General features: G+C 45.4%; 2 protein-coding genes across 3 annotated transcripts; one reads left to right on the top strand and one right to left on the bottom strand.

Moving 5' to 3' along the window:
- Nucleotides 1–380: 380 nt before the first annotated feature.
- Nucleotides 381–4,721, bottom strand: LOC119630211 (D-erythronate dehydrogenase-like). 2 transcript variants are annotated; one of them, XM_062675071.1, is made up of 3 exons: nt 3,979–4,721; nt 3,524–3,800; nt 381–2,005 (listed from the first exon to the last, which is right to left on the bottom strand). In XM_062675071.1, exon 3 carries the CDS (start codon nt 1,447–1,449, stop codon nt 481–483), a length of 969 nt encoding a protein of 322 aa, XP_062531055.1. In that variant the 5' UTR covers nt 1,450–2,005; nt 3,524–3,800; nt 3,979–4,721; the 3' UTR covers nt 381–480. The 2 variants fall into 2 exon arrangements, with proteins under 2 accessions (XP_062531055.1, XP_062531054.1); XM_062675070.1 differs by having other exon boundaries at nt 3,524–3,843; nt 3,979–4,695.
- Nucleotides 2,895–24,814, top strand: LOC101746747 (glycogen debranching enzyme). The gene is made up of 25 exons (XM_038018772.2): nt 2,895–3,067; nt 7,849–7,985; nt 8,085–8,182; nt 9,149–9,332; nt 10,114–10,324; nt 10,914–11,051; nt 11,945–12,160; nt 12,790–12,902; nt 13,615–13,743; nt 14,286–14,429; nt 15,228–15,296; nt 16,231–16,434; nt 16,859–16,979; nt 17,309–17,441; nt 17,772–17,940; nt 18,328–18,424; nt 18,504–18,656; nt 19,061–19,260; nt 19,428–19,791; nt 19,871–20,065; nt 20,142–20,307; nt 21,685–21,872; nt 21,968–22,102; nt 22,189–22,383; nt 22,511–24,814. The coding sequence occupies exons 2-25, from the start codon at nt 7,855–7,857 to the stop codon at nt 23,435–23,437; spliced, it is 4,680 nt and encodes a 1,559-aa protein (XP_037874700.2). The 5' UTR covers nt 2,895–3,067; nt 7,849–7,854; the 3' UTR covers nt 23,438–24,814.
- The last annotated feature ends 247 nt before the right edge of the window (nt 24,815–25,061 follow it).

Genomic DNA, 25,061 nt, shown 5'->3' with positions numbered 1-25,061 from the left:
GTAGCAAGTGAAAAGATTTGAAAACCTATATAGGTCTATGTTGAAAACAGTGTAATAAACTACCTACCACACTTGACTTTAATGCGGCACACTCACTGAAGTATAGCTTTAAAGGTCTATGGGCAAACTTCACTCTGTTTAAAACTGCTATTTTCATGTCATTTCCACTTCCTACACTAGCGCTATTTCGGTGAGTCTTCGAACTATAACTTGCTGCTTACCGGCGCCACCCCCTTTTCTTGCCTCGTTCCCCAAACAGACCCGAAAATGCATTTCTGCGCATGTCAAGGTCAGAGACGTCACGACTCGTGCCGATTAATATAATTGAAACTTAATCTAGTTTTATAATACTGAAATAGTTATTTTAGAAAACAAGAAAATAGGGTTAAATTTTTTTCAAGAATTTATTGGAATAAAAGAGGATCGATGTACATTTTTTTCAAGAATCGATACAGTTATGATATCAATATAAATTAAATCTCAAAAACCGAAGCTAACCTGTTTTAGATCTTCCAATATATAGGACCGTATCACATCCGTAAAATTAGAATCCACTCGAAATCCAAGCCTCAATGCTCGTGAGTTGTCGAACCTGCTTGGGAAACTGCCGACCATTGCACTTATGGTCTCATCGTGTTCATAGCGTACCAGCTTAGCAACCTTGCTTCCAGAAACTTCACACAACGAGGAAATCATTTTACGAACTGTGACACTGATTCCAGGTAGATTTATCACTCTCCATTTCTCTAATTCGGAGCTAAGTAAAGTAGCAGCGTGTATTAAATTATACACAACAGATCCAGGACTTGAAAGCCATAACTCTTGATCAGGTGGAACGGGGCAGATAGCTACTTCACCATTCAATGGCTCCCTGATAATTCCGCTTGCAAAAGATGTCACGGCTCTGTTGGCAGTTCCGGCGCGAATACTAACTGTTGGAAGACGAACAACTCTCCCATCAACGAAACCTCGTCTAGAGTAATCATTGATAAGAAGCTCGCTCATAGCCTTAGCAATGCCGTAAGAGTTCTGAGGTGTTGCGGCAGTTTGATCAGTTATAATAGGGGGCAGGTCACCTCCGAACACCCCAACAGTACTGGTAAAAACAAAACGAAGCTTCGTAGCTCGATGTCTCGCTGCCTCCAGCAATGATCTCGTTGCGTTGAAATTCACTTTCATTCCAAGATCGAAGTCTTCTTCAGCATGTCCACTTACGACTGCAGCCAAATGAAACAGTACATCGGTATCAGTATCAACGAGTTTACGCGCAGCCTCGGGTGTTGTGATATCGAGGGCGAGTGTTATTACTCGTGGATCTTTTCGGGAGGGTGGTAAGATCGTATCCACTAACACCAATTCAGTCACACACAGTTCGGAATTTGGTTTTAGCAAAGCATCAGCTAAACGCGAACCCAAAAAGCCAGCAGCTCCTGTTATGACCACTTTCATTTTCGAGTTTTCTCTTAACTTCCAGAAAAACGTCGCTCGTAGCGCAGTTCTATAAAACTAAATAGCAGCTTGGTTTTTTATTATAAATTAAATACTTTTATTCGAGATACATCATTTGTTTACTAAGATAAGATTAGTATTACATGAACGGGGTTATGACTTTTGGATAATTTTATAATTATTATACATATCAGTGACGACCACGAACACGCGATATCATACGTAACCTAAAAATGTATATATGCTTTCTGTTAAAAAAAACTATAGCTCAAGTCTATTTCCATCATCATCATCATCATCATCATCATCAGCCTTTATCTGCCCACTGCTGGACATAGGCCTTCCCCAATGCCTTCCACATAATGCGGTCCTCCGCCTTCCGCATCCAACGACTTCCCGCCGTGCGCACTAAGTCGTCAGTCCACCTGGTTGGAGGACGCCCCACGCTCCTTATACACATCCGTGGCCTCCATTCGAGGACTTTCCTCCCCCACCTGGCGTCGCTGGCTCGACAGATGTGACCGGCCCATTGCCACTTCTTTATTTCCATACGTTTCTGAAAATTACATACATATTGACTCAACCATTTCCAATCTTACAAACAAACGCACAGACAAAAATATTTCCTAATATTTTATAACAATAAAAAAAAAAACAACTGGGACGGTAACATTTTACAACCTAGCCGTTGACATGAACCCCATGAATATCACTGCTCTTCAAAAGGGACCGCCCTCCCTATACCACTGCTAGTATCTCTTCTTTAATCAGGCAGTAACTGCATTCTTGCCCTCAAAATCTTTGGTCCATACCGTGGGCCTCGAAGGTCAAATGCCTCATCATCATCAAGTCAATACGCGACCGAGCCGCGTTTCTAATCGGTCGACGGTATATATACTCCATGATTTCAAAAGTCATCGTGGCTTAAAGAATAAGACGTCCGGTGCATTCGTATTTAGCGATGCAATGGTGTTCGAATCCCGCATACTTTTTTTGTTATTTTGTGAAAGATATTGATGTAAAAATATTGAATCAAATGTATCATAAGTTAATGGTCTACATTGTTAGCTTTCAAATGACACCTCTAACGTCTTCCTAAGACATCGATAGCAATGATTAAATCAGTGCAAGTGCCCGAGCTGCGAAGTAAAAAAAAACAGAATGGGTGCCATTCTAGTATGGAGGGGCCAAGAGAAAATTGGGATAGTAATTTGTCGATAAAAATCCCCATATTTTACCCAATATAACCCATATTTTATTTAATCAAGCATCATCGCACGCCATTATTTTTGAACTAAACTAGGCCCCACAAACATAAGGAGACTTTACGAATGGCGGTTCTGCCGCATATATGGAAAATCTCGCCGGACCGGCACTGACGTACAATATGCGTTCGGAGAAAACCGGGTGAGCGTTGTGAAGGTCACTTGTAGGATACTAATGTCACTAATATTGACAAAATTCAAAAACATTTCAAAATTCAAAGTGAAGAAGAAAGGTAGCAGATAAAAGACTATATTAATGAATTAATATTCCAATTTTATAGCTTATTTTTATTGAATTGAATACAATGAAGTGGTTTTAGCTTAGGGATCTTCAATTTTATAAAATCAAATTGGTAAGAATATTGTGTTACGTACCTAGTTCGTTCTTAAAATTTATTTATAATTTATGATGAGCTATGCTATATGTCATTCGTCTTTACTTTTAACAATATTAGAGTGTATTTTCCATGACGCCTATAAGAATAACAATCGACAACAACTTATTTCATAAAAAAATATTTTGTATCTTGTGGTTTGAATGTGTTAATTTTTTTTTTTGTGAACGTTATATTCAACTGTTCTTTGCTAGGATTTTCTCTAACTTGGGTACCCTGCAAAGGTGTGGCTTGTGAACTTAAACTCAATAATGAATATCAAAATCTAATAAATTTGCCTACTTGACAGAGTATATGTACTCGACAGTTCAGCAGCCAGGGTTACCGATCAAATTTAAAAAATTCACACGATGCTTATTTCAGCTAACTTAGATCTATGTAATTGTATTCCTTGTTAACTTTATGTTATATTACCATTCTAATGTTGGTTGTTTTTTCATTCACTCATCTTCTTATACTTAATATATCAATGATTTTCAGCAGTGATGTGTTTAATCTCATAGCTTAAGTTGACCCATACATCAGCCTGCTGAGCTTCTCACAGGGTCTTCAGCAGGATGCGATTCTGATCCCTCAGTAGATACATTTGCAAAGCAGCTGCCCTTAAGCAGTTAGGTCTCCTTTGGAGATGTTAGGGCAACTGTTAACAAATCGCATTCCTCATGGCTGAACCTATGCTGCCTCATCTGTCCTGGTGAAACCGGAAAGACCAGGTTACCAATAATGCCACCATCCTTAAAAAAAAACTTATGTTCATTTACTTATACACATCTGGTATGGTTAGGTTGTTTACACGAATGACTTGAAAGGAAAAAATGAAAAAATAATGCAACAAAGGAAATGTGACATATGAAATGGCGGCTACTCACATGTTATCATAGACAAAGTAGAATTGAAAGGAGCCAGCCCTGGCCAGCTTGATCTTACAGAAGAAGTTGGTTTGGTGACGAGGGGCCCGGCTCCGAACGACTCGCTCTTGAAACTTTGAAAATTGTTTTGGTTACTTTGTTGAAGGCATTTATAAAATAATTTTTCACAATGATGTTTTCAAGATAAATCACTATATTAATATCATTTAACACTATGATATCTCATTTGACAACACTTTATGATTAATTAAGTTTAAGATTGTAAATGAAATAGTATTGACCAGTATTTGTAGTATTAATGTTGAACATCCTTCAACATCACGTGAGTGCTGTTATACTTGGAAGAGTATGTACAAAGACATGGCGATAATTTCACCTGGAAAAAGTTCTACATCTCAAACTTGTTCTCTTCTGTGACTTGATTTGAGGTCTTCCCAGTTTAAGGTATATCTACTTTCTTTGCTTGGCTGCTCATTCCCATATTGATATTAAATTACTAAGAAAACTGGGAGAATGGGACTCAGGTTACATGAAAACAATGAATAATCATGCCCTGTGCTATCATCTAATTTTTTTTTTCTTCCCCATACAACCAGGTTAAATATCATTAGACTACTTAATATTTTCTTCCACTTTTAATTCTGTTATTGAACAAACATGTGTATTATTTTAGCCTCAATAATCCAGACTCCAAAAATATTTAATCTAAATTTAGCTCTGACCAACTCATGAATCTAGAGCAATTTCTGAGCACCCTGCATATTTTAATGCCAACCAAAATTAATTATCTATACAAACATACTTTTCTGGCTTATTGACTGACTGATTCATCAGCGCAAAGACAAAGCCGCTGGGACTATGAACTTTTTGGCATGCCTTTTATGTTGTGAGCATTCACTAAAGAAAGACTTTTGGAAATTTCTTCGCTGATAGTGTAAATATGGCAAAAAAGATTGTATGGAGATTAGTCATTTCCAAAGTAAGAAATACAATTATTAAAAAAATCCGCGTCGGGTAAGAAATATAGCTGCAAATACATATATTGGTGTTTCTCACAACTTATCCTTTAGAGTCAATTAGAGGTCAATTAGAGGTTGAAAGTATAAAGCTTAGTCTACACGGGCAAAGTTGAAATTGTTAATTGCCTGCGAAGTTTGAACGTATTTAAATTTGTTTCGTCCGATACGTGTAAGTAAATCATTTAGGCCATAACGAATTCATTTGGAAATAGTTGACAGATTGCTTTGTCAACCGATGAGCACCTGATTGCAATAAAACTCACGAATGTCGCATTAACAATGAAAATATTATTATAAAGAATATCGCTGAGCACACATGAACACTCCTAATTACGGTACAATTTAAAGGAAAGCAAAACGTCGAAATCATAATTTTTATATTAATTTTCTCGATATGTAGGTATGTGTAATTAAAGATATGTTAGTCGTAAAGTCGTAAAGAAATAGGCTATTATTTTTTAACGAAAAAGTGTACAGGTATCCTTCTTTAACACGGTATTTTATAACACGGTTCCACTCTAACACGAAAAGAAAATTCCTCCAAACCCTATCATGGTGCTTCGACAACACGATAACGAGATTTTTGCTTCAAATGTAGAAAATTACATTATGCACTATGAACACACAATATATGGGAATAACTGAAATTATACTGCTAATTTTTTATGCATAATAGGTAAATAAATACATACAGGCATAGTTGAGATGTTCCATTCAGAAGAATTACTCTTTTTATACTTAAGCTGATAGCCTTGAGGGGCTATTTCAGTTACCGTAACCTTAACTAGTAGGTGAGCTCACAAGGCTCAAACCGGAGTGATGCTAACATTGACCACAGCAAGAGCAGTGCTTCGCAGAATGTACCACCGGATCGGAAACGCGACCCACTGAGAAGATCCGGCGAGAAACTCAGTGGGCAAACTGCTCTACCTCATGCTGTATAAACATCCAATATCCCGTTTCAATTTGTGAATCTTTCAACTCATAATCATTTGGCTACACTGTTATTTTTACGATGATGTCTCTATGAATATGTATTGTTTTAATTCAAAGACCATTACGTTTTCTTATGGACGCAGCGAAGCGTCGATGGAGCTAGATTAAATGTTTGCGAGTTGTTGTTCGAATCTGAATGAGTAGTGTAGTTATAGTTATAAAGTTATGTTTTGTTGTTTATCCAAATTTCGTTTCCGTTTCGCCGAGGTATTAATGTTTATTTCTAAAATAGATTTCACGTTATTTTTAAAGCGTCCAGATAAACATGAGTAAAAGCCAACGAGAATTCTCAAGGATTGGAGTGTTTCAGTTTTTAAGAAGAAACATTTATCGATGGTTGAGGTTGTAGCGTAAGGGGTGGTACCGTCACCCGATTTATTGAAGTCGCGAAGCAGATTTCACTTCGAAACGTAGGGCATCAATTACTACGCTGTGACAACTTCGGACTCCGGTGACCAGTTCTGTAGATAATAAAATTCAAATGTTCACGGACAGATCATCTGCCATTGGAAGTCGATTCTTTTTGGACTTGGATCGATCTTGAGACTCGTATGGAAAAATAATGCCGTAGTTTCTTTTTTAACGACTTTTTACGGAACCCTTTGGAACCTAGTGTCTTTAAACAAGAACAAATGTTTGCTTCACATTAGAAATATGTAGAACCAACCCGTGAAGGGGTGATCCGTAATTACGGGCGGTGTTTAGTAGAATCACCAAAAAAATATATTTTAGAAGCCTAATATTAGACAGCTTAATAGTGGTTTGAAGTTTTATCAGTCCAGTGGTTATATCAGTCTGAATAATAGCGGTTTATCCATTACGACGGGTTGTACAGGACACATCTGCGTATAGTGCGGGTTCGGTGTTTCGATGACATAGAAATACCATAAATTCAATAAAAAGTTAAAATCAATTCATTAAATAGATTAATTTTTTTTTGTTATTTGCTCATTAATCGATTATACGCACAGTGACTGATAAATGGTAGTAATTATAATTTCGGCACAATCATATCTCTAGTCTTGAAATGTGCGATAATATTAAATAGTTTTTATAGATAGGGAGCTGTATGCCAAGATAGAAAAGAATTCGTTTTTACTAAATTATTTACGACCTATACGAGTATATCAACAAAACACTGACAATAATTAATTGGTAAGGTCCTACTCAAGAGCTAGCGGATCGGTATGCTCTTAAAATATTCATGTTTTTTAGTTATATTAGGTATATAATTAAGTAAAAAAAGCTAAATAGATTCAAAAGGACAAAACGTATAAATAATCACATTTATAATTAGTAAACGCTGCGTGATCGTGTGATGAATTTTCTTAAAATAATAATAGGTTAAAGATCAGCTTATCTCATAGCGTGATGTTCGTTACAATTTAGTCTGCAATTAAATACATAGCGGAGAACAAGAAGAAAATACGTTTGGTACAATCTAGGAGGATCCTTTGTCTTCACGGCAGGTTTGCCGACTACAAACGGGCGTAATTCAATACAAAACTAGATTGGTTTCACGCTCCCGAACACGAGGTTTATATAAGAAAGCGAAACGCAACGCAGCACCTCAAACTGAATCTTCGTTTCATGGGTACTACACAGGTGTTACAGCAATGCAGAAAATGGTGACTCGAGAGAAAAGCGACTACGGGAGGAAGGTGCAGGAGAAGGCCGTCATAGAAAAGGTGTCCCATTGTTGAGATAGCGCGCGATGGAACCTAGGGTGGTGGAATTTCTGCTGAGCAGACTGTTCGGCCATGTCTTGGCTGTTTTGATACCGCGGTTTTCTTCAAGCGATCGCGAGAGGCGTGTGGTACCGGCTTCTGCGGGTAACGAGTGTGTGGTCTTGCAGAGGCAGATGGCGATCGAGCGCAGCGCTGCCGCGGAGGCCGCGCGTGCCCCCGCCACGCCCACCGCAGCCCCCCTGCCCGCCCCCACCACCGTCATCACCCTCGAACACGGGGAGCATTTTGACTCTACGTTATATAGGTAAGCATGATCTTCCACAGCAAGGCCTAGCCTACAGTACGTAATACAACTTAGGATAATTTTATTTGAGAGTCTTAATTTGTTTGTTTTATTTTTCAGATTTGAAAAAGGCTGCTATTTACAATTTTGTCCCGGACCAAGTTTATTAGGCCGGAAGGTGTTCCTTTACACTAATTATGTGCTCACTGATGATGAACGTGAGTAATCACCAGTAACATTCATAAGTCAGCTTTTCGCAAGCTTTTTTTTGTTTTCATTGGTGTAGAAAGGTAGGTCGGGAAATTGTGTTGTTACATGGACTCACGCATCACGACATGTGAGCTCAATAAGACAATGCTCCTTGACAAACGAGGCCAACATATCAATTTTGTGTAATTGCTGCCCCGTACTGCAAACCGGAACGCAAGATTACTTACTTCATTGTAGGTTCCGAGACTAATCAGTCTTGGCAGATGTAACCTCTCATATGTTTAAAATACTTTTTTGATTGTCGTTGTATGCAGCGAAACATATGGCCCATCTGTTGGTAGTTAGTCACCGTCGCTCACGGGCATCAGCAAAGCCACTGCCTACAATACTGCTCTGTAAAAGATACGATTGAAATGCACGCTCTCTAGAATATTATGACAACTTTTGTATATTACACTAATTATGATGGTCAAAACGTCGAAATTGACTGCATAGCAGATATGATTTTGACAAAGACATTTCGTCTTCTCGCATTAAAACTGTATAATCTGAAAACTTACAAAATTTTACAGAAGAGTGTTTTAAAGGTTTAACATAATATGATATTTTTAATATTAATCATCTTTGCAACATTTATTTTTAGTTTTTACCAGTTACATTATCTGCCTTTTAAAGTAAGATAAAATTATGTATTCATTTTGTTAATAGTAGTAAAAATATAGGTAAATTGAAAAAAAAAAAATACTAAACGTAAACTACGCTCTTTTGACAGTATTTATGAGAAAAATACTGGTGATACCAAATGATTCCGAATATTAACTCGATTTGGAATATTTTTGGAAATTGTACACTTTTAATGCAAAAAGACGATTTTTCAAAAGTTTGGCGGGTGTCCTGACTGACCACAATTTTTGTCTTACCGTAGCATTTCACTGGAAATGAAGTTAGATTTGGATGTGTTTGTACTCTTTTAGAAGACGATCAATCCGAGTTCATCCGCAATCAGTACTACGGGCTGGAGTGGCGCGCCGAGGGGGAGGAGGGAGAGAAGGGCGAGTCGTTGGGAGCCGGGCCCCTCGTCACCGACACCGACCTCTACTGTAAGATCAAGCTGGCCAGGGCTGGCTCCTTCCATTTCTACTTCGTCTATGATAATGCGTGAGTAGCCGCCATTACATACGTCACATTCTCCCACGAAGCATTACGCAGGGTCCTGCTGAAACTGCGATGCTTTAGCCAGACAAATATATTTTTTTCATGGAAACTATCGACATCTTGCAGCGGATGCCCGTAAACTAATTATTTATTTATTAATAATTTTTTAATTTTTTTATTTCAGACAACAACAAGTCCATATGTGTTCATAGGTATCATTGAAATATACTTAAAATTAACAAAACCAATCAAATAAAAAATATACATTTATTAAAAATAATTATCAGTTCATTCAACTGATACTTACTTCGAACCAACCATTATTATTATTATTATTTTTGTAATAAATAAATAAATAAATAAAAATAAAATAACTTATTTAGTCCGCAAGTGAACCATGGTACAATGGTTCAAGGACCGTAACAAGTTATATGTTATTAAAGTTGAGGCATTTCATTATTGTATAACTAAACACAGAATGTAAAAAAATTAATAAATCATACAAGTCTTTATTTGTTATAGACAAATTGAATAAATTTTATCAATTTGTGGTTTCTGAATATTTCCAAAATTCTTCATTAAAAATAAATTTGTTACTGCCATCTACAAGAGAAATGACAAACTAATCGAAACGAAGCCATCTAGTGGCCGACGCCCGTAAACATTTTTGTTGAGTATCGATGGCTTTACCTCCTGTTACCGGGAAGCTAGTAGCAGGTCGCACTAATTTTTTCTTGTTAGTATAATGAAATAGATAATTATGTTGTTCACAATGTTTCGGCAGAGAATCTAAGATAGGTCCCCAAGGCTCGGGCTGGTTCCACGTGGCGCCGACGCTGCGCGCGGGCCCGGGCGGCGCGGCGCGCATCCCGCTGGACGGCGTCGCCATGCAGACCGTGCTGGCCAAGAGCCTGGGCCCCTTGCCGCGCTGGGAGAACACGCTCAGGGTCGCCAAAGAGACGGGCTATAATATGATACATTTTACTCCTATACAGGTGAATTTTATCTCCGTATTTTTTTTTATTGCTTAGATGAGTGGACGAGCCACCCGGTGCTAAGCGGTCACCGGAGCCCATAGACATTCACAACGTAAATGCGCCACCCACCCTGAGGTATAAGTTCTAAGGTCTCAAGTATAGTTACAACGGCTGCCCTACCCTTCAAACCGAAACGCATGACTGCTTCACGGCAGAAATAGGCAGGGCGATGGTACCTACCCGCGTGGACTCACAAGAGGTCCTACCACCAGTAAAATTTCAATGATTTCATAATTAGAGCATTAAATTCCGGTGCGAGGGGCGTGAGAGGTTACAGGACAAAACTATACGTCTACTGGAGGCTTTTCAGTTTTGTAGAAATCTTGGGGAGGTAACATGAAGGGATACTTCGTCATGTCCCTGGTGACCCCTGCACACTAAAGTTATAACAACAATTGCGTTAAAAGTAAGATATACAATCCAGATCCAACATCGTTTGAGATATACACGCATGAACTAAGAATGAGTAGGTACATAGAGATTCCGGGTCCCATAGATCTTTAGCATCTGCATCATCAGCTGTAGTCGATGTTCTGCCGGTTCGCAGGAGCTGGGCGGCTCCAACTCGAGCTACAGCATCGCCAACCAGCTGAAGCTGAACCCTCGCTTCGGGCAGGACACGGGGCGGGAGGTCACCTTCGCTGACGTCGAGAACATTGTCGCCAAGATCAAAAACGACTGGAACGTGAGTACTGCGTTTGACCTGATCGACTGTGATACGCTCTCAGGCCGTAATTCCGGGAGTACTGCTGGACCGGATTTAGTCGAAGACCTGTTTATTGTCGGCACTCGCAGATAAAAGGAACAAACCGCCCGGCTACGGCCACCAGCCGATAGCCAGGGCCGCGCGAACGTGACCTCGTGAAAGTTTTCAGGATTTCATTAAGTGGACCGGGGAACAGACCCAGAATGATCGGAACGCACTCGAAAAAGTTTTTTGAAGTTAGTCATTGCAGTTAAAATTAAATGTTATTATTGTCCATTGCATTAGACGCAATGTAATTCAAATTGATTGAAAATCAGATGGCACAGGGATCGCGGCCCCAACGGTCTCGCTTAGATTTGGATATTTTTTTGCGAACCGTAGATACGATATTGATTTATTTATTTTATTTATTTATTTAAACACACCAACAGCAATACACACAAAACATTCAAGCTTAAAATTAACATGAATAAAATTAAGTACTGGAATGTAAGCCAGTTACAGGCATGTACAGCAATCTTTTATAACACACTATGACATGTTACAGCAATTTTACAAACAGCGGAAAAATAGGCTAAATTTAAATGTTAACAGTACGACAAAAAAGTATATTTGAAAACAACATGAAAACAAGAGCTAACTACACACACACTACTAACTTCACAGATTACTAATTAAAAAAGTCGAGCGCGGCAATGCAAAAAATATAAATACATAGAACAGACTGCGCAATGTAATCAGATTTAAAGTGATAAAGGACAATGTCCAAAAATGGGCCAACTTTGTGCCAAAATTATTACGTTTCCAATGTTCTGAATGCGTTTATGTTTTCGTAGTCACGGTAGATTGAAACGATTCCTGGTGGTGCACAGATGCTGTCGATATGCGACGTGGTGCTGAACCACACGGCCAACGAGACGAGCTGGGTGGCGGAGCACCCCGAGGCCACGTACAACTGCGGCTCGTGCGCCTACCTGCGCCCCGCCGCGCTGCTGGACGCCGCGCTCGCCGCCCTCACCGCGCGCGTCGCCCGCGCCCTGCACGCGCCGCCCGTGCCGCCGCGCGTCACGCAACACGCGCACGTCGAGGTGCGCCCCGACCCTCCCCCTTCAGTTCAGACAACCTTCTATTCCGGGTTTTGGAAAAAAAAAATCTGTTGTGTAAATAGTAAACAAAAAAAAAAGGATTGTGTGGTTTTATGAAACCACGATGAAACTTTTTTTCACATTATAGACATTTAACTCTGATAAACAACATTTACATTAAACACTGATGAAAACAAACAAAATAGCGTGGAGCACTGGCACAAATGAGTAATAGTCTATACTACACGGTCTGGTGCTGCGAACTATAGGCGTCGCCATATTGGCCTTGGCTGCTCTGACGAGCGCCTTTCACTTTATCCCTACTCCGCGGCCGACCGTCACGCGACATGCAACACACAGACGAAAAAGTTGGAGACGATGTAATAAAAGTATCACTTTAATTAAAATTAGGTACTACTGTTTATTTTTTTCTTCATTATATTATTTCTGGCGTCTCGAATGGTTCACAGTTTTCATGCTCACGAATGATAAGGCGGTATTCGTAGACATTTGACTATTGCGTCAATATGGTCTAATTACAAAATAAAAGCAGTATTTATTGAAATTTATATTAAGAAATAATCAAACGTGCACATTATTAGTAAAATAATCCATTGATATGCTGTTGTCAGGCCATCAAACACATATTGGAGACGCAGGTAGTCCCAGAGCTGCGCCTGCACGAAATGTACATGTGCAATGTGTCGGAGCTAGTCCAGGAGTTCTACTTTTTGGCGAGAAACAAGTTAGTATCAGTTTTTAGAGGTAGTTGTGGGACGCAGACGTCGCATAAAACTTAGAGACGGCGCTCAGGATAATAAAATAATCAGCAGGCTTAAATGAAAAACATGTTTATGAACAATTTTCAGAACTAAAATTTAAGTATGTATCGCGTCACAAATCTATCCGTACACAGCCCCCCCCCTCAGGCTGTCCCCCCGCGCTGCCCCCCTGTGGCTCCACAGACAGTGCCGGTTGAGTCACAGTACACTGAGCGCGCTGTCCGCTGTGAGAACTGGTGAGCACATGCCGCGATAAGCTTGAAACGCGCTCGTCTCCGGAGAGACACCGGTCCTCTGTTTGTCTGTTGATTCTGTCGTGTGCTTAGTGAGGAGCGCCCTTATGAGTTAAATTAAAAATGTCCTTTCATTTTTAAATGGTTTTCTCCTACAATGCCACATATTGGACAAGTAGGATTTTAACAGATTTAAATAAAATCAAATCACATTATTTTTATTCAACATAAATGAAAGTGCATACTTGTTGAACGTCAAAAAGAACTACCGCCAATTCACAAAAACTAGCCTCCGTCCTGAGAAGAACTGGCAAGAAACTCGGCGGGCATGTCTTTTTTTTTTGCAAATATTAGTTTTTTTTTAAATATTCATTTTTACAATGAGTATTATAACGTAACAATTATTGCAAACAAGGTTCTGATTGGTCGGCGTGGGTTCCAGGGTGCCGGCGGTGAAGGCCCCGGCGGAGGCGGAGCGGCCGGTGCTGAAGCTGGTGGAGGACCCGCAGTACCGCCGCCTCCGCGCCACCGTCGACCTGGACGCCGCTCTGCAGCTCTACAACGTGTACAGGTCCGTGCCTCCAGTAGACTCTGTTAGCGATGATTAAACTCCTCGAGCCTGGTGGAAATATAATGTATATATATAAAAGTCGGCCTTTTGAAGTCGTCGTGGCATAAAGGATAAGACGTCCGGAGCGTTCGTGTTAAGCGATGCACCGGTGTTCGAATCTCAGGCGGGTACTAATTTGTCTAATGAAATACGTACTCAACAAATATTCACAATTGATTTCCACGGTGAAGGAATAACATCGTGTAATAAAAATGAAACCTGCAAAATTATAATTTGCGTAATTACTGGTGATAGGACCTCATGTGGGTCCGCGCGGGTAGATACCACCGCCCTTCCTATTTCTGCCGTGAAGCAGTAATGCGTTACGGTTTGAAGGGTGGGGCAGCCGTTGTAACTATACTGAGACCTTACAACTTATTTCTCAAGGTGAGTGGCGGCATTTACGTTGTAGATGTCTATGGGCTCCAGTAACCACTTAACACCAAGTGGGCTGTGAGCTCGTCCACACATCTAAGCAATAAAAAAAAACGTGTACTCTCCAGGTCGGAGTGTTACGACGAGGAGTCCCGCCTCAAGAAATGCTGTGAGGAGTTGAAGCTGAACCTGGAGCAGCTGAACGAGGCGGCCGCGGAGCAGGTGCGGGGACACCTCCGCGCCGCCGTCGACAACGTGGTCGCCGGCATGAGGTACCCACACAACGTGACAATTATTTGCAATGGCAACACTAAGTTTCGCTTATGGCAACACTAAGTTTCGCTTATGGCAACACAAAAATACTGAATTTGTATAGATCTTGCTGTTATTACATGCATTTTCTTTACAAAGTAATCGTTTCAATTTGTATTAATAAGAAATTAGAAGAATTCAATTCTTTTTTAGCATTTTAATATGTAATTTTTTGTCTTTTATATATATACTAGTGGCCCCGCAGTAGTCGAAATTTGACTATAATTAATTGAGATTATAAGTTTAAACATTATTATGGTTCTATTGTCAAACACTATTATAATTCGATAATATAATCACAGTATTCGCCAATACTGCACTATAGATCAATTCATCATATAGATCAATATTAAAGACAAACAATATTAATCTATTTGCAATTCGAGCGCAGACTCTAAACAATAACAAAAGTTTCCCAATTGACAGTAAACAAAGAGTATATTTTTATGTATGTGTTGTGTCAAATACATGGTAGTGTGTGTAATGTTTTCTTTATTGATTTAAAGTATCTCTTTTGCATTATATTAAAAAATATTAACATTATGCACTCCTTCTCTATATTCTCTATAAGTGAGAAATTTCATATTCCCCGTCCGCGCAATTTTCGTAAAAACGGTACAAAGTTTCTGCTTCACGTATTAATATATAGATAGTATTTTATAAAACAAAATTTTTAACTACTATTCTTGAACGAATGGAAATAACTCGATGCTATTACTGCTGGGCGTGCTTGTCGATGATGATGTTGATGTCGCCAGGTACTACCGCCTGCAATCGGACGGACCCAAGATCGAGGAAGTCAGCGCTAAGAATCCGCTGGTGCCGAGGTCAGTTCACAACGGCCATTATTATTACACATTTCATTTTTATGCATAATTGAATTAAAAACAATAATTAGGCTGGCTGAATACAGAAAAACAATTTTTTAATGAAAAATGAACATTTGGCTCAAATGAATGAAGTTATTGAAACTGTGTATTACTCAAATGTCTGGTTTGTTCAAATGTTATTGAAAACTTCAAATTAATTTTTAATTTATAGTCATAGCCGTGATTTAAAATACGGTGTATAATTGTTCGAACATGTTTTCAGATATATTGTTTCTTCGTAGAACCATATCACAGGTTCAATATTTTTAAGGCAACGGCTCGACTTTCATTATGCCACTTATGAATTCAATTAATTATTTCATAAAAATCTATAGTGAACAAAAAAATTGTTTCTTAAATTGGTTAATATTTTCTAAAACAAATTATATAAAATCGTAAGTTCTTTTTACGGATTCCCATTAAACAGTAGCGGTTCATTTTTTATGGCCAAAATACAATGATTAGTTTTCAATAATGTATTTGTAATTTCTAAATTAAAAATAAATCTTGAGACCGTCATATAGGTTTTAAGCAATCCACTTATCTTCTCAATTTAATCTAAATGCATCGAGTGTCTGCATACATTGTGTTGTGAAGCATTTATAAGCCCGGTCACCGTCCTCGCCGAACCCGTCGCTTGTGACGAAGGGCTCGGCGAGTAAATTAACCCTCAGACACAGCTCACTGAGTTTCTCGCCGGATCTTCTCAGTGGGTCGCGTTTTCGATCCTGTGGTAGATTCTGCGAAGCACTGCACTTGCTAGGGCTAGTGTTAGCAACATTCCCTGTTTGAGCCCCGTAAGCTTACTTACACGTCAAGGCGAAATAGCTTCTCAAGGTTCTTAGCATAAGTAGTAAAAAATAATAATAAGTATATAGTGTTGGTGGCCCAGGTACTTCACGTGGGCGTGCGACGTGGAGTCGTGCAGCAGCGCGGAGGTGGAGGCGGCGCTGTACGGGGGGGAGGGGGGCGCGGTGATGGCGCACAACGGCTGGGTCATGGGGGCCGACCCCCTCACGGACTTCGCCGCGCGCCCCGCCGCCGCCGTCTACCTGCGCCGTGACCTGCTGGCCTGGGGGGACTCCATCAAGCTCAGGTCTTGGCTGCGAACTGACTCTTCTAAACAATCTGTATCAAGTCTTTCAACGATGGTGTAGACCGTCATGCTAGTGAAAATATCTTTGAATTGATCTGGTGGTAGGATCACTTGTGAATCCGCGAGGGTAGGTACCACCACCCTGCCTATGTCTACCGTGAAGCAGTAATGTGTTTCGGTTTGAAGGGTGGAGCGGCCGTTGTAACTATACTGAGACCTTAGAACTTATCTCAAGGTGGGTGGCGGCATTTACGCTGTAGATGTCTATGGGCTTCAGTAACCACTTAACACCAGGTGGGCTGTGAGCTCGTCCACCTATCTAAGCAATAAAAAAAACGTAATTCAGTCAATCACTTAAAAAATAAATATACATGAGATTATGAGTGGTCATCGTTGCGCATTGAGTACGGTCACATGCCCGCAGGTACGGCGACAAGCCGGAGGACAGCCCGTTCCTGTGGGCGCACATGCGGGAGTACGTGGAGCTCACGGCCGAAGTGTTCGACGGACTGCGCCTCGACAACTGCCACTCCACGCCGCTGCACGTGAGTACCGCACCCGGGGGAGCGGGGGCACCCTGGGGGCCGGCCGCACCCGGGGGGCCGCCGCACCCGGGGGGGCTCGGCCCGTGCAGACATATCTTAACGTAATGAAAAATAGTCACGTAAAATTAACCTCTCACGTTAATGAAAACTCGCCAATGTCAATTAGAACCAATATTAAGTGACATTTGTTTATTAAGTAAATGTTGCGTGATGATAACCTAATTGATCGTCAAACAAAGCGTGGTCTTTAAGGTAAAATAAATTATTTGAGTTTGAACAAAATTGAGGTCCCGGCGGGCGGGGTCTGTGAGCGCGGTCTGTTGCTGCAGGTGGCGGAGTACATGCTGGACTGCGCGCGCAACGTCAAGCCGGACCTGTACGTGGTGGCGGAACTCTTCACCAACTCCGACCACGTTGACAACATCTTCGTCAACCGACTGGGCATCACTTCTCTCATCAGAGGTGACCGAACTTATTTGTGTACGCTACGAGCAGGTTACGATTGCAGCTTCCTGGTTCCACTTGTATTGTTTGAGAGGTGTCTCCTTCGATAGCTCTTCATCGGCAGCGACAAGCACGAAAGGGCCACGCGCGCTACTACATATCCAAATGTTGTCTGTTGTAAGACTAATCAACGCTAGGCCACGGTTTGGCCGTGGTATTGCTCACATGTAGGAACGATGGTAATCATTCACCAACAGCACAGACGGTCGTCAAGCTCGTCTGCCTAAAATAGCAAAAAACTTTTTATTAATAATCAGTTAATTTTTCAAATGACCGATACATTTCCAGAGGCTCAGAGCGCGTGGGACTCGCACGAGCAGGGCCGGCTCCTGCACCGGTTCGGGGGGCGCGGCGCGGGGGCCTTCATGTGGGGGGGGCCGCGCCCCGCCGTGCCGCACGTGGCGCGCGCCGCGCTCTACGACCTCACGCACGACAACCCCTCGCCCATCGACAAGAGGTACGGGGGCGGGGCGGGAGGGAAGAATTCGTCGTTATTACTGTTAGAGTAAAACGATATCATAATTATTTGAACAATATGCTTTACTGTTTCCGCAAACAAACAGATAACAAAATTAAGTGAGTGCCTTTGTTGATCCCCTAACTAATCAACGTTATCCGTATACATTGCGAGTTGACGGAGTATGTAATGTACTTAAAGCGATTTGTAATCTATAGCCGATGGCGTTAATATGGACTACCATTACACCCTTCAAATGTAAGATCCTTTCTGAAATTTAGATCATAAGAAAAAAACAAGAACACAGACGAATTAATATATCGACAGAGCTTATGAAAATGTAAAAGTTTAAAAATGTTTCCATTGTATTATTTTTGCGGTGTACAGATCCGTCTGGGATTTGTTGCCGTCGTCGGCCTTGGTGTCCATGGCCTGCTGCGCCACGGGGAGCACGCGCGGCTACGACGAGCTGGTCCCCCACCACGTGAGTACCCCCCGCCCCCGCCCCCGCCCCGTGCGCCGCGGCCCCCGGGGGCGGCCGGTACACGAACGGTTCGGTGCAGGTCCACGTGGTCGACGAGTCGCGGCTGTACTGCGAGTGGAGCGAGGGCGCGGAGCCGGCCGAGGGCGGCGTGGGCCCCGCCTGCGGGATCCTGGCCGCCAAGCGAGCCCTCAACGAGCTGCACCTACAGCTGGCCCAGGGCGGCTACGACGAGGTAACACGCGTGTGCTCCTTAAATAAACGGACTCATCATAATGATAGTGAGATCGGAACGCGCGCATTCGTGACTCCTCGTCAGGGAGAGTCTTCCTCCGTTGTGACCTTCGTCAGGAACTTGTACGTGTGACGGTATCTCTACTGCCGCCACATAGAAACAATCGAAAAAGCAATTTGAATTCATTCAGACATAATAATAAGAGCACTGTCATGTACAATGACGTCAATGTTCATTAATATACCAACGCTCTCTTAGCTATTAGACAACGGATGCTCCAAACACATTTAGGTAAGGCGCTAAACCAAGACTAATAAACATGAGCAATAGAACAGCCACCCGCAGGTCGCCGTCAGTTTCAAACGTGTAGAGTAGCAAGGCAGTGAGTGTCGCGCGCCCGCCAGGTGTACGTGGACCAGATGGACGCTGACGTGGTGGCCGTGACGCGCCACGAGCCGCGCTCCCGCCGCTCCGTCATCGCCGTCGCCTTCACCGCCTTCCGCCCCCCCGCCGCCGCCGCCCGCCGCGCGCCCCCACCCCTCCGCTTTGAGGGACAGCTCGAGCAGATCCTCATCGAAACTGGATTGAGAATCAAGGACCACACGTGAGTGGCGCTGTTAGATATCTTACCGCTTCGGGCGGTATTAATTTAATTTACTAGGGATTCCCAAAAAATATTCAATTTTATAATGTGAGGCGTATGTTTTTTGTTTGCACAAAGATTTAGTATTACAGAGTGTGACTTGTTTACCTGGGCGCGTGGTCCTGCAGGGCCGGCCCGTTCTCGAAGCACCCCCGCTACATCACCGGGCTCGCGCAGTACGACGCGCCCGTGCGCCGCGACGTGCCGCTCGCGCAGTCCGACGTGTTCGCCGCGGAGAGGACCGAAGGACAAACCACGATCTTGGAATTCAAGCCCTTATCCCCGGGCACTGTGGTCGTCATTCGCGTGGCGCCGCGCCCGGCCGCCGCCAGCGCCGTGGCCGCGCTGCACAGGCACATGGAGCTGGCGGGCGGCGGCGACCCGTACGGCCTGCAGCCGGCCCTGGCCGAGCTCGACCTGGTGGACTTCAACGTGCTGCTGTACAGATGCGACGCGGAGGAGAGGGACGCGGGGGGCGGCGGAGTCTACGACGTTAGTGCCCTGCTGTCGCGCGTTCACCGAGCGCCCCGCCGCGAGCCCCCCACTGACCCTCCTCTCGACTTGTGTGCAGGTGCCGGGCCACGGGCCCCTCGTGTACGCCGGCCTGCAGGGCGTGATCTCGTTACTCTCGGAGATAACTCCCAACGACGACCTGGGTCACCCGCTGTGCGACAACCTGCGCGCCGGGGACTGGCTCATGGACTACACGTGCGCGCGCCTGGAGAGGGACCCCAGACTGGCTGCCGTGGCCGCCAAGTACAGGGAGGTCCGTGCTCAGTTGTGCTCAGTGAACTGTGAAGTTGAAGTTGTGAGCAGCGTTGATGTTCGGTAAACACGTGCAGGCGTTCCGGCCCATCTCTGCGCTGCCCCGGTTCCTGGTGCCGGCGTACTTCGCGGCGGCGGCGGGTGCGCTGCACGGCGCGCTGGTGGCGGCGGCGCTGCGGCGGCTGCGCGCGCCCGCGGGGACCCTGCGCGCCGCGCTCGCGCTCACCAGCGTGCAGCTCACAGGTACTCAGTGCGCTAAACTATATCGATACAAACTAAAGTGAGAGCGATGCGACTGTGCCGGAGCACGGATCCCGCGGGCGGGTACCGGTTGCTTTATTGAAATACGTACTTAACAAATGTTCACAGGTCGTGTAAACCGTCGTCATCATGGTCGTCAAAATCGTGTAAAAAAATACACTGCATTGATTATAATTTGAATAAATTACTATATAATTGAAACATAGATAAACCTCACCCGCTGCGCAATAAAAAAATAGGCTCAGGAGCCATTCATTAATTAGATAGGGAAGATTTTGGGGAATTTCGACCCCCTCCTTCCCATGCCCTATTTTGTTTGTCCCATCCCGAAGACAACAATTAAATAGCAATTTTTTCTCAGTCTGTCGACCAATTTTCTTTTATTGACGGTAGCTATTGACAGCCTTAAGTGTGTTATCAATAAAGGTATTTTCCAAGTAATCAGTTTTGTTATGTCATTTAATTTTAATACATGCATGCAACTAAACCTTGATGTATCAGTTGAGTTTTGAACAAAGGATAATTTTTTTATTCATTTGTTTCAAGGAAGTTTATTAGCTTAATTTAAAATAGATATGTATTATATACAGAATAAAAAATTGGAAACAAAAAATAAAACAAAACGAGTATAGCCGCTCGTATAGAAATGTTACAAACTAATGCTCTGGGAACCCCCGCCCCCTACGGGACCTCGCGCCCGCCCTCCTCCGGCCCTCCCCCGGCAATAACTACGACGAATCTGGCGTTGTTTTGACGCTCACTTGTAATATATTTGTAATAGAAGAATAAAATAGATCAATGTCTAACAACTTGTCTAGTTGAAATCGCCCACACGCAATTATAAAGTAGTTAACGAAATATAAATATAATAAGTGTTGACGAGCGATTTCTTCGTAAAGGATTAACTTTATTTAATGAAAATGAAACCTTCCGTGCGTGTAAACATGGAAGGTTGACATTGTATTTCAAAATGGGTAACAGCATTCAAGCATCTTGAAAACCTTGCCGAACAGCCTTCAGTCGTCTTTGAGTCGTTTAGTTTGGAGTCCTGGCGGTACGTAGTCTTTTTTTTTTTGTTCTACCTAAGTTGATAGCCTTGAGAGGCTATTTCAACGTAACCTTAACTAGTAGGTGAGCTCACGGGGCTCAAACCGGAGTGATGTTAACATTGACCCTAGCAAGAGCAGTGCTTCGCAGAATCTACCACCGGATCGGAAACGTGACCCACTGAGAAGATCCGGCGAGAAACTCAGTGGGCTGTGTCTATGGGTTAATTCGTTCGTCGAGCCCTTCGTCGCAAGCGACGGGTTCGGCGAGGACGTTGACCGGGACGTAGTCAGTAACGCGATGCTACCGCAGGGCACGTGCCGAGCGCGACCCTGCCCGCGCCGCTCCCCGCGTCCCCCACCGCGCCGGCCCCCCGCGGCCCCCGCCCCGGCTCGCTGTCCGCCGGCCTGCCGCACTTCGTGGTGGGCTACACGCGCTGCTGGGGGCGCGACACCTTCATAGCGCTCCGCGGCATGTTCCTGCTCACCGGGAGATACGAGGTCAGCCCGGTTGTTAATACTGTTTGCACAGTAAAATTCCTGTTTAAACTAACCACGTGTTCGCTAAATATGCGCATTAATTGTTACCGGCGCAGGACGCTCGCCTCCACATACTGTCGTACGGGGCGTGTCTCCGGCACGGCCTGATCCCCAACCTGCTGGACTGCGGGAAGAACGCGCGCTACAACTGCCGCGACGCCGTGTGGTGGTGGCTCTACTGCGTGCAGCAGGTACGTGCGCCCCCCACCCCCCGCGGCACCGCGCCTGTGTGTGTGCCCCCTGATGTCACTTGTACATGTACAGTGAAACGTTTCAGTATTGTAAGGAGGCCCCGGACGGGCTGTCCCTCCTGTCGGAGCCGGTGTGTCGGCTGCAGGCGCGCGAGGAGGGCGCCCCCGCCGCCGCGCCGCTGCACGAGCTGCTGCAGGACGCGCTCGACACGCACTTCCAGGGCCTCGTGTTCCGCGAGAGGAACGCCGGCAGGACCATCGACGCGCACATGACCGACAAGGTGCGGCCGCGGACTGAGACTGCCGCGACTCTAACTTTAGGCTTATTTCTTATCATACACTCTCACTCTTGTAGCTGATACAAACAAACACTCGCTAATTTTAACGTGTTTTTATTTTATTTAACAGGGTTTTAATGTGCAAATCGGCATCGACCCAGAAACCGGGTTCCCGTTCGGTGGCAACGACTCGAATTGCGGCACGTGGATGGACAAGATGGGGTCGTCCGACAAGGCGGGCAACCGCGGACAGCCCGCCACCCCCCGGGACGGCAGCGCCATCGAGCTGGTCGCGCTGGCCTACAGCACCGCGCGCTGGCTGGCCGAGCTGCACCGCGCCGGGCGCTACCCGACCCCGGGGCTGGTGCGCCGCCACCGGGACGGCACGCTCACCTCCTGGACCTTCGCGCAGTGGGCCGACCGCATCCGGGCCTCCTTCGAGCGCCACTTCTGGGTCCCGCCGACCCCCGCCGCGCCCGACGCGCGCCCCGACCTGGTGCACCGCCGCGCCATCTACAAGGACACGCACGGCGCCTCGCGGCCCTGGGCCGACTACCAGCTGCGTTGCAACTTCCCCGTGGCCATGGCGCTCGCCCCCGACCTGTTCGACCCGCGCCACGCCTGGCAGGCCCTGGATCAGGTCGAGAAGCTGCTGCTGGGGCCGCTCGGCGTGAAGACGCTGGACCCGGCCGACTGGGCCTACCGACCGGACTACGACAACTCCAACGACTCGGACGACCCGAGCGTCGCGCACGGCTTCAACTACCACCAGGGCCCCGAGTGGGGCTGGCCGCTCGGCTTCTACGTGCGCGCGCGCCTGGCCTTCGCGCACCCCTGCGGCAAGCACGCCCGCGCCGTCGCCGCCGGGTACCGCGCGCTGGGGCCCTCCGCCGGCGAGCTGCGCGCCTCGCCCTGGCGCGGCCTGCCCGAGCTCACCAACGCGGGCGGCGCCTACTGCCGGGACTCCTGCCGCTCGCAGGCCTGGACCGCCGCCTCCGCGCTGGAGGCCCTGCACGAGCTGCGCGCGGCGCGCCGGGCGCGGCCCCTCGCCGACTGACGCGCGCGGCCGCGCCGCCTGCTGCTGGCGCTCCGCCCCGCGCCCCGCGCCGCCGCCCCGCTGTACGCGGAGCCCTACGAGCCGCGGCCGCGGGCGGGCGCGCTGGGCGTGCTGCGGCGCGCGCTCCGCAGGGCCCGGCCGGCGGCGCGCACCATCTACAACCTGCTGCAGGGCGGCCGCGACAGGCCGCTCTCTACCGTCGTGTACAGCGACCGGCTGCTGCGCTACGGGCTGCCGCTGCCGGTGCGCGTGGGGCGGCGCCGCCTGTGGGACGAGCTCGGCCGCGGCGCCGTCACGGAGCGTCGCGCCGCCGGGCCCCGCGCCGCGCACGTCCTGTCCCTCCCGCCGGTGCCGCGACTCGCCCCCCGCGCCGGGCCCCTGCTGGGTATCCCTTCTCCCAACGATTGTACAAAGTATTATCCGCGACGACAATTTCGATTTAGATCTTCTCGAAGACGAATCTTCATCCTGCCGGCCGATTGTCATTTCTTGGAATCGATCCTGTGGGAGGGCGAATCGGTTCACCGCTCTCTTGACTACCGGCAGCCCGCGGGTGGCGTCGAGCCCTGCCGCCCGCGCCCGGTCGCTCTGAAGCGGCTCTCTCGGATGTCTTCGGCCTGCGGCTCCGCGCTGGAGGAGCCGGACGAAGGGGGGATCCGGCCCCAGTTCGCGATGCCGGACGACGAGAGGGCGGCGGGCGGGGCGGGCGGGGAGGAGGAGGGGAGCGAGGGGGAGGCGGCGGAGCTGACGTACGAGGCGCTAGTGAAGCCCTCCCCGCGGGTCAGCGTCATCAATTTGTCGGAGCGGCAGAACAACAAGGCGGCGTGGCGGCCGCTGGAGCGCAAGGTCCTGAACACGGCGCGCGAGGGGGCGGGGGCGGGGGGGCGCGGGGCGCGGCTGCAGCGGGCCACGCTGCGCGCGCTGCTCTCCTTCTCGGGGCTCTTCTACACGGTCGCCTTCCTCACCTTCTACTTCCTGAGCTTGCCGTGAGGGGGCGCCAGTAGACGCGTCGACGCGATGACGGGCACATCAGACTCACACTACGTCTCCTGTATTATTGTAATTATTGTACTTGTATTTTTTAAATTCTAATATCGATAAAATCGAATTAATAAATCATTGAAAAAATGATTTTATAATATTTTATATCCTTGTAGTTTTCTCATCAATACTGTACTGTACAGTGTAATGTTGATACAAAAATGATAATTATTTTTAATTCGCCAATCATATTATTATATAGTTTCCGCTTTTGTTAATTTCCAGTCTGTGTCAAAATGTATAATTGTTAATAGTTTTTCAGTGTATATGTATATTTTTAGAGTTACTCAAGTGTTTATTATAGTAATTAAAGTTAAATAAAGGTGTTATGCAATGCATGTTGTTTAATTTTAATTTTCATAAAGAGAGCTGGAGACACCATCATTGTGAAGAATATTGTCAAAACCTTGAATTTTAAGATAAGCTTCCTTGAAGACAAATTTTGAACAACGACATTCGGATCGTCGGTGTAGCGAGCGATTCAGTCGCTCTTCCCTTAGTCTTATTTTCAACTTTGATCGTAGATAAGAGCAAAAAACGTCTGCATCGAAAGACAGGGAAATCGATGAAAAATCGATTTTCA

The sequence above is a fragment of the Bombyx mori genome, chromosome 22 (assembly GCF_030269925.1).
Source record: "Bombyx mori chromosome 22, ASM3026992v2".
NCBI classification, from domain to species: Eukaryota; Metazoa; Arthropoda; class Insecta; order Lepidoptera; family Bombycidae; genus Bombyx; species Bombyx mori.
This window is presented reverse-complemented; position numbering and strand designations above follow the sequence as displayed.

Bases quoted from the DNA above. Each gene is read 5' to 3' on its own strand.
- LOC119630211 (XM_062675071.1), bottom strand. From the start codon at position 1,449: ATGAAAGTGGTCATAACAGGAGCTGCTGGCTTTTTGGGTTCGCGTTTA.
- LOC101746747 (XM_038018772.2), top strand. From the start codon at position 7,855: ATGGCGATCGAGCGCAGCGCTGCCGCGGAGGCCGCGCGTGCCCCCGCC. The intron at 11,052-11,944 runs GTGAGTACTGCG...GGTGGTGCACAG, and splicing joins AGATCAAAAACGACTGGAAC to ATGCTGTCGATATGCGACGT. The intron at 17,941-18,327 runs GTACGGGGGCGG...TGCGGTGTACAG, and splicing joins CCCTCGCCCATCGACAAGAG to ATCCGTCTGGGATTTGTTGC.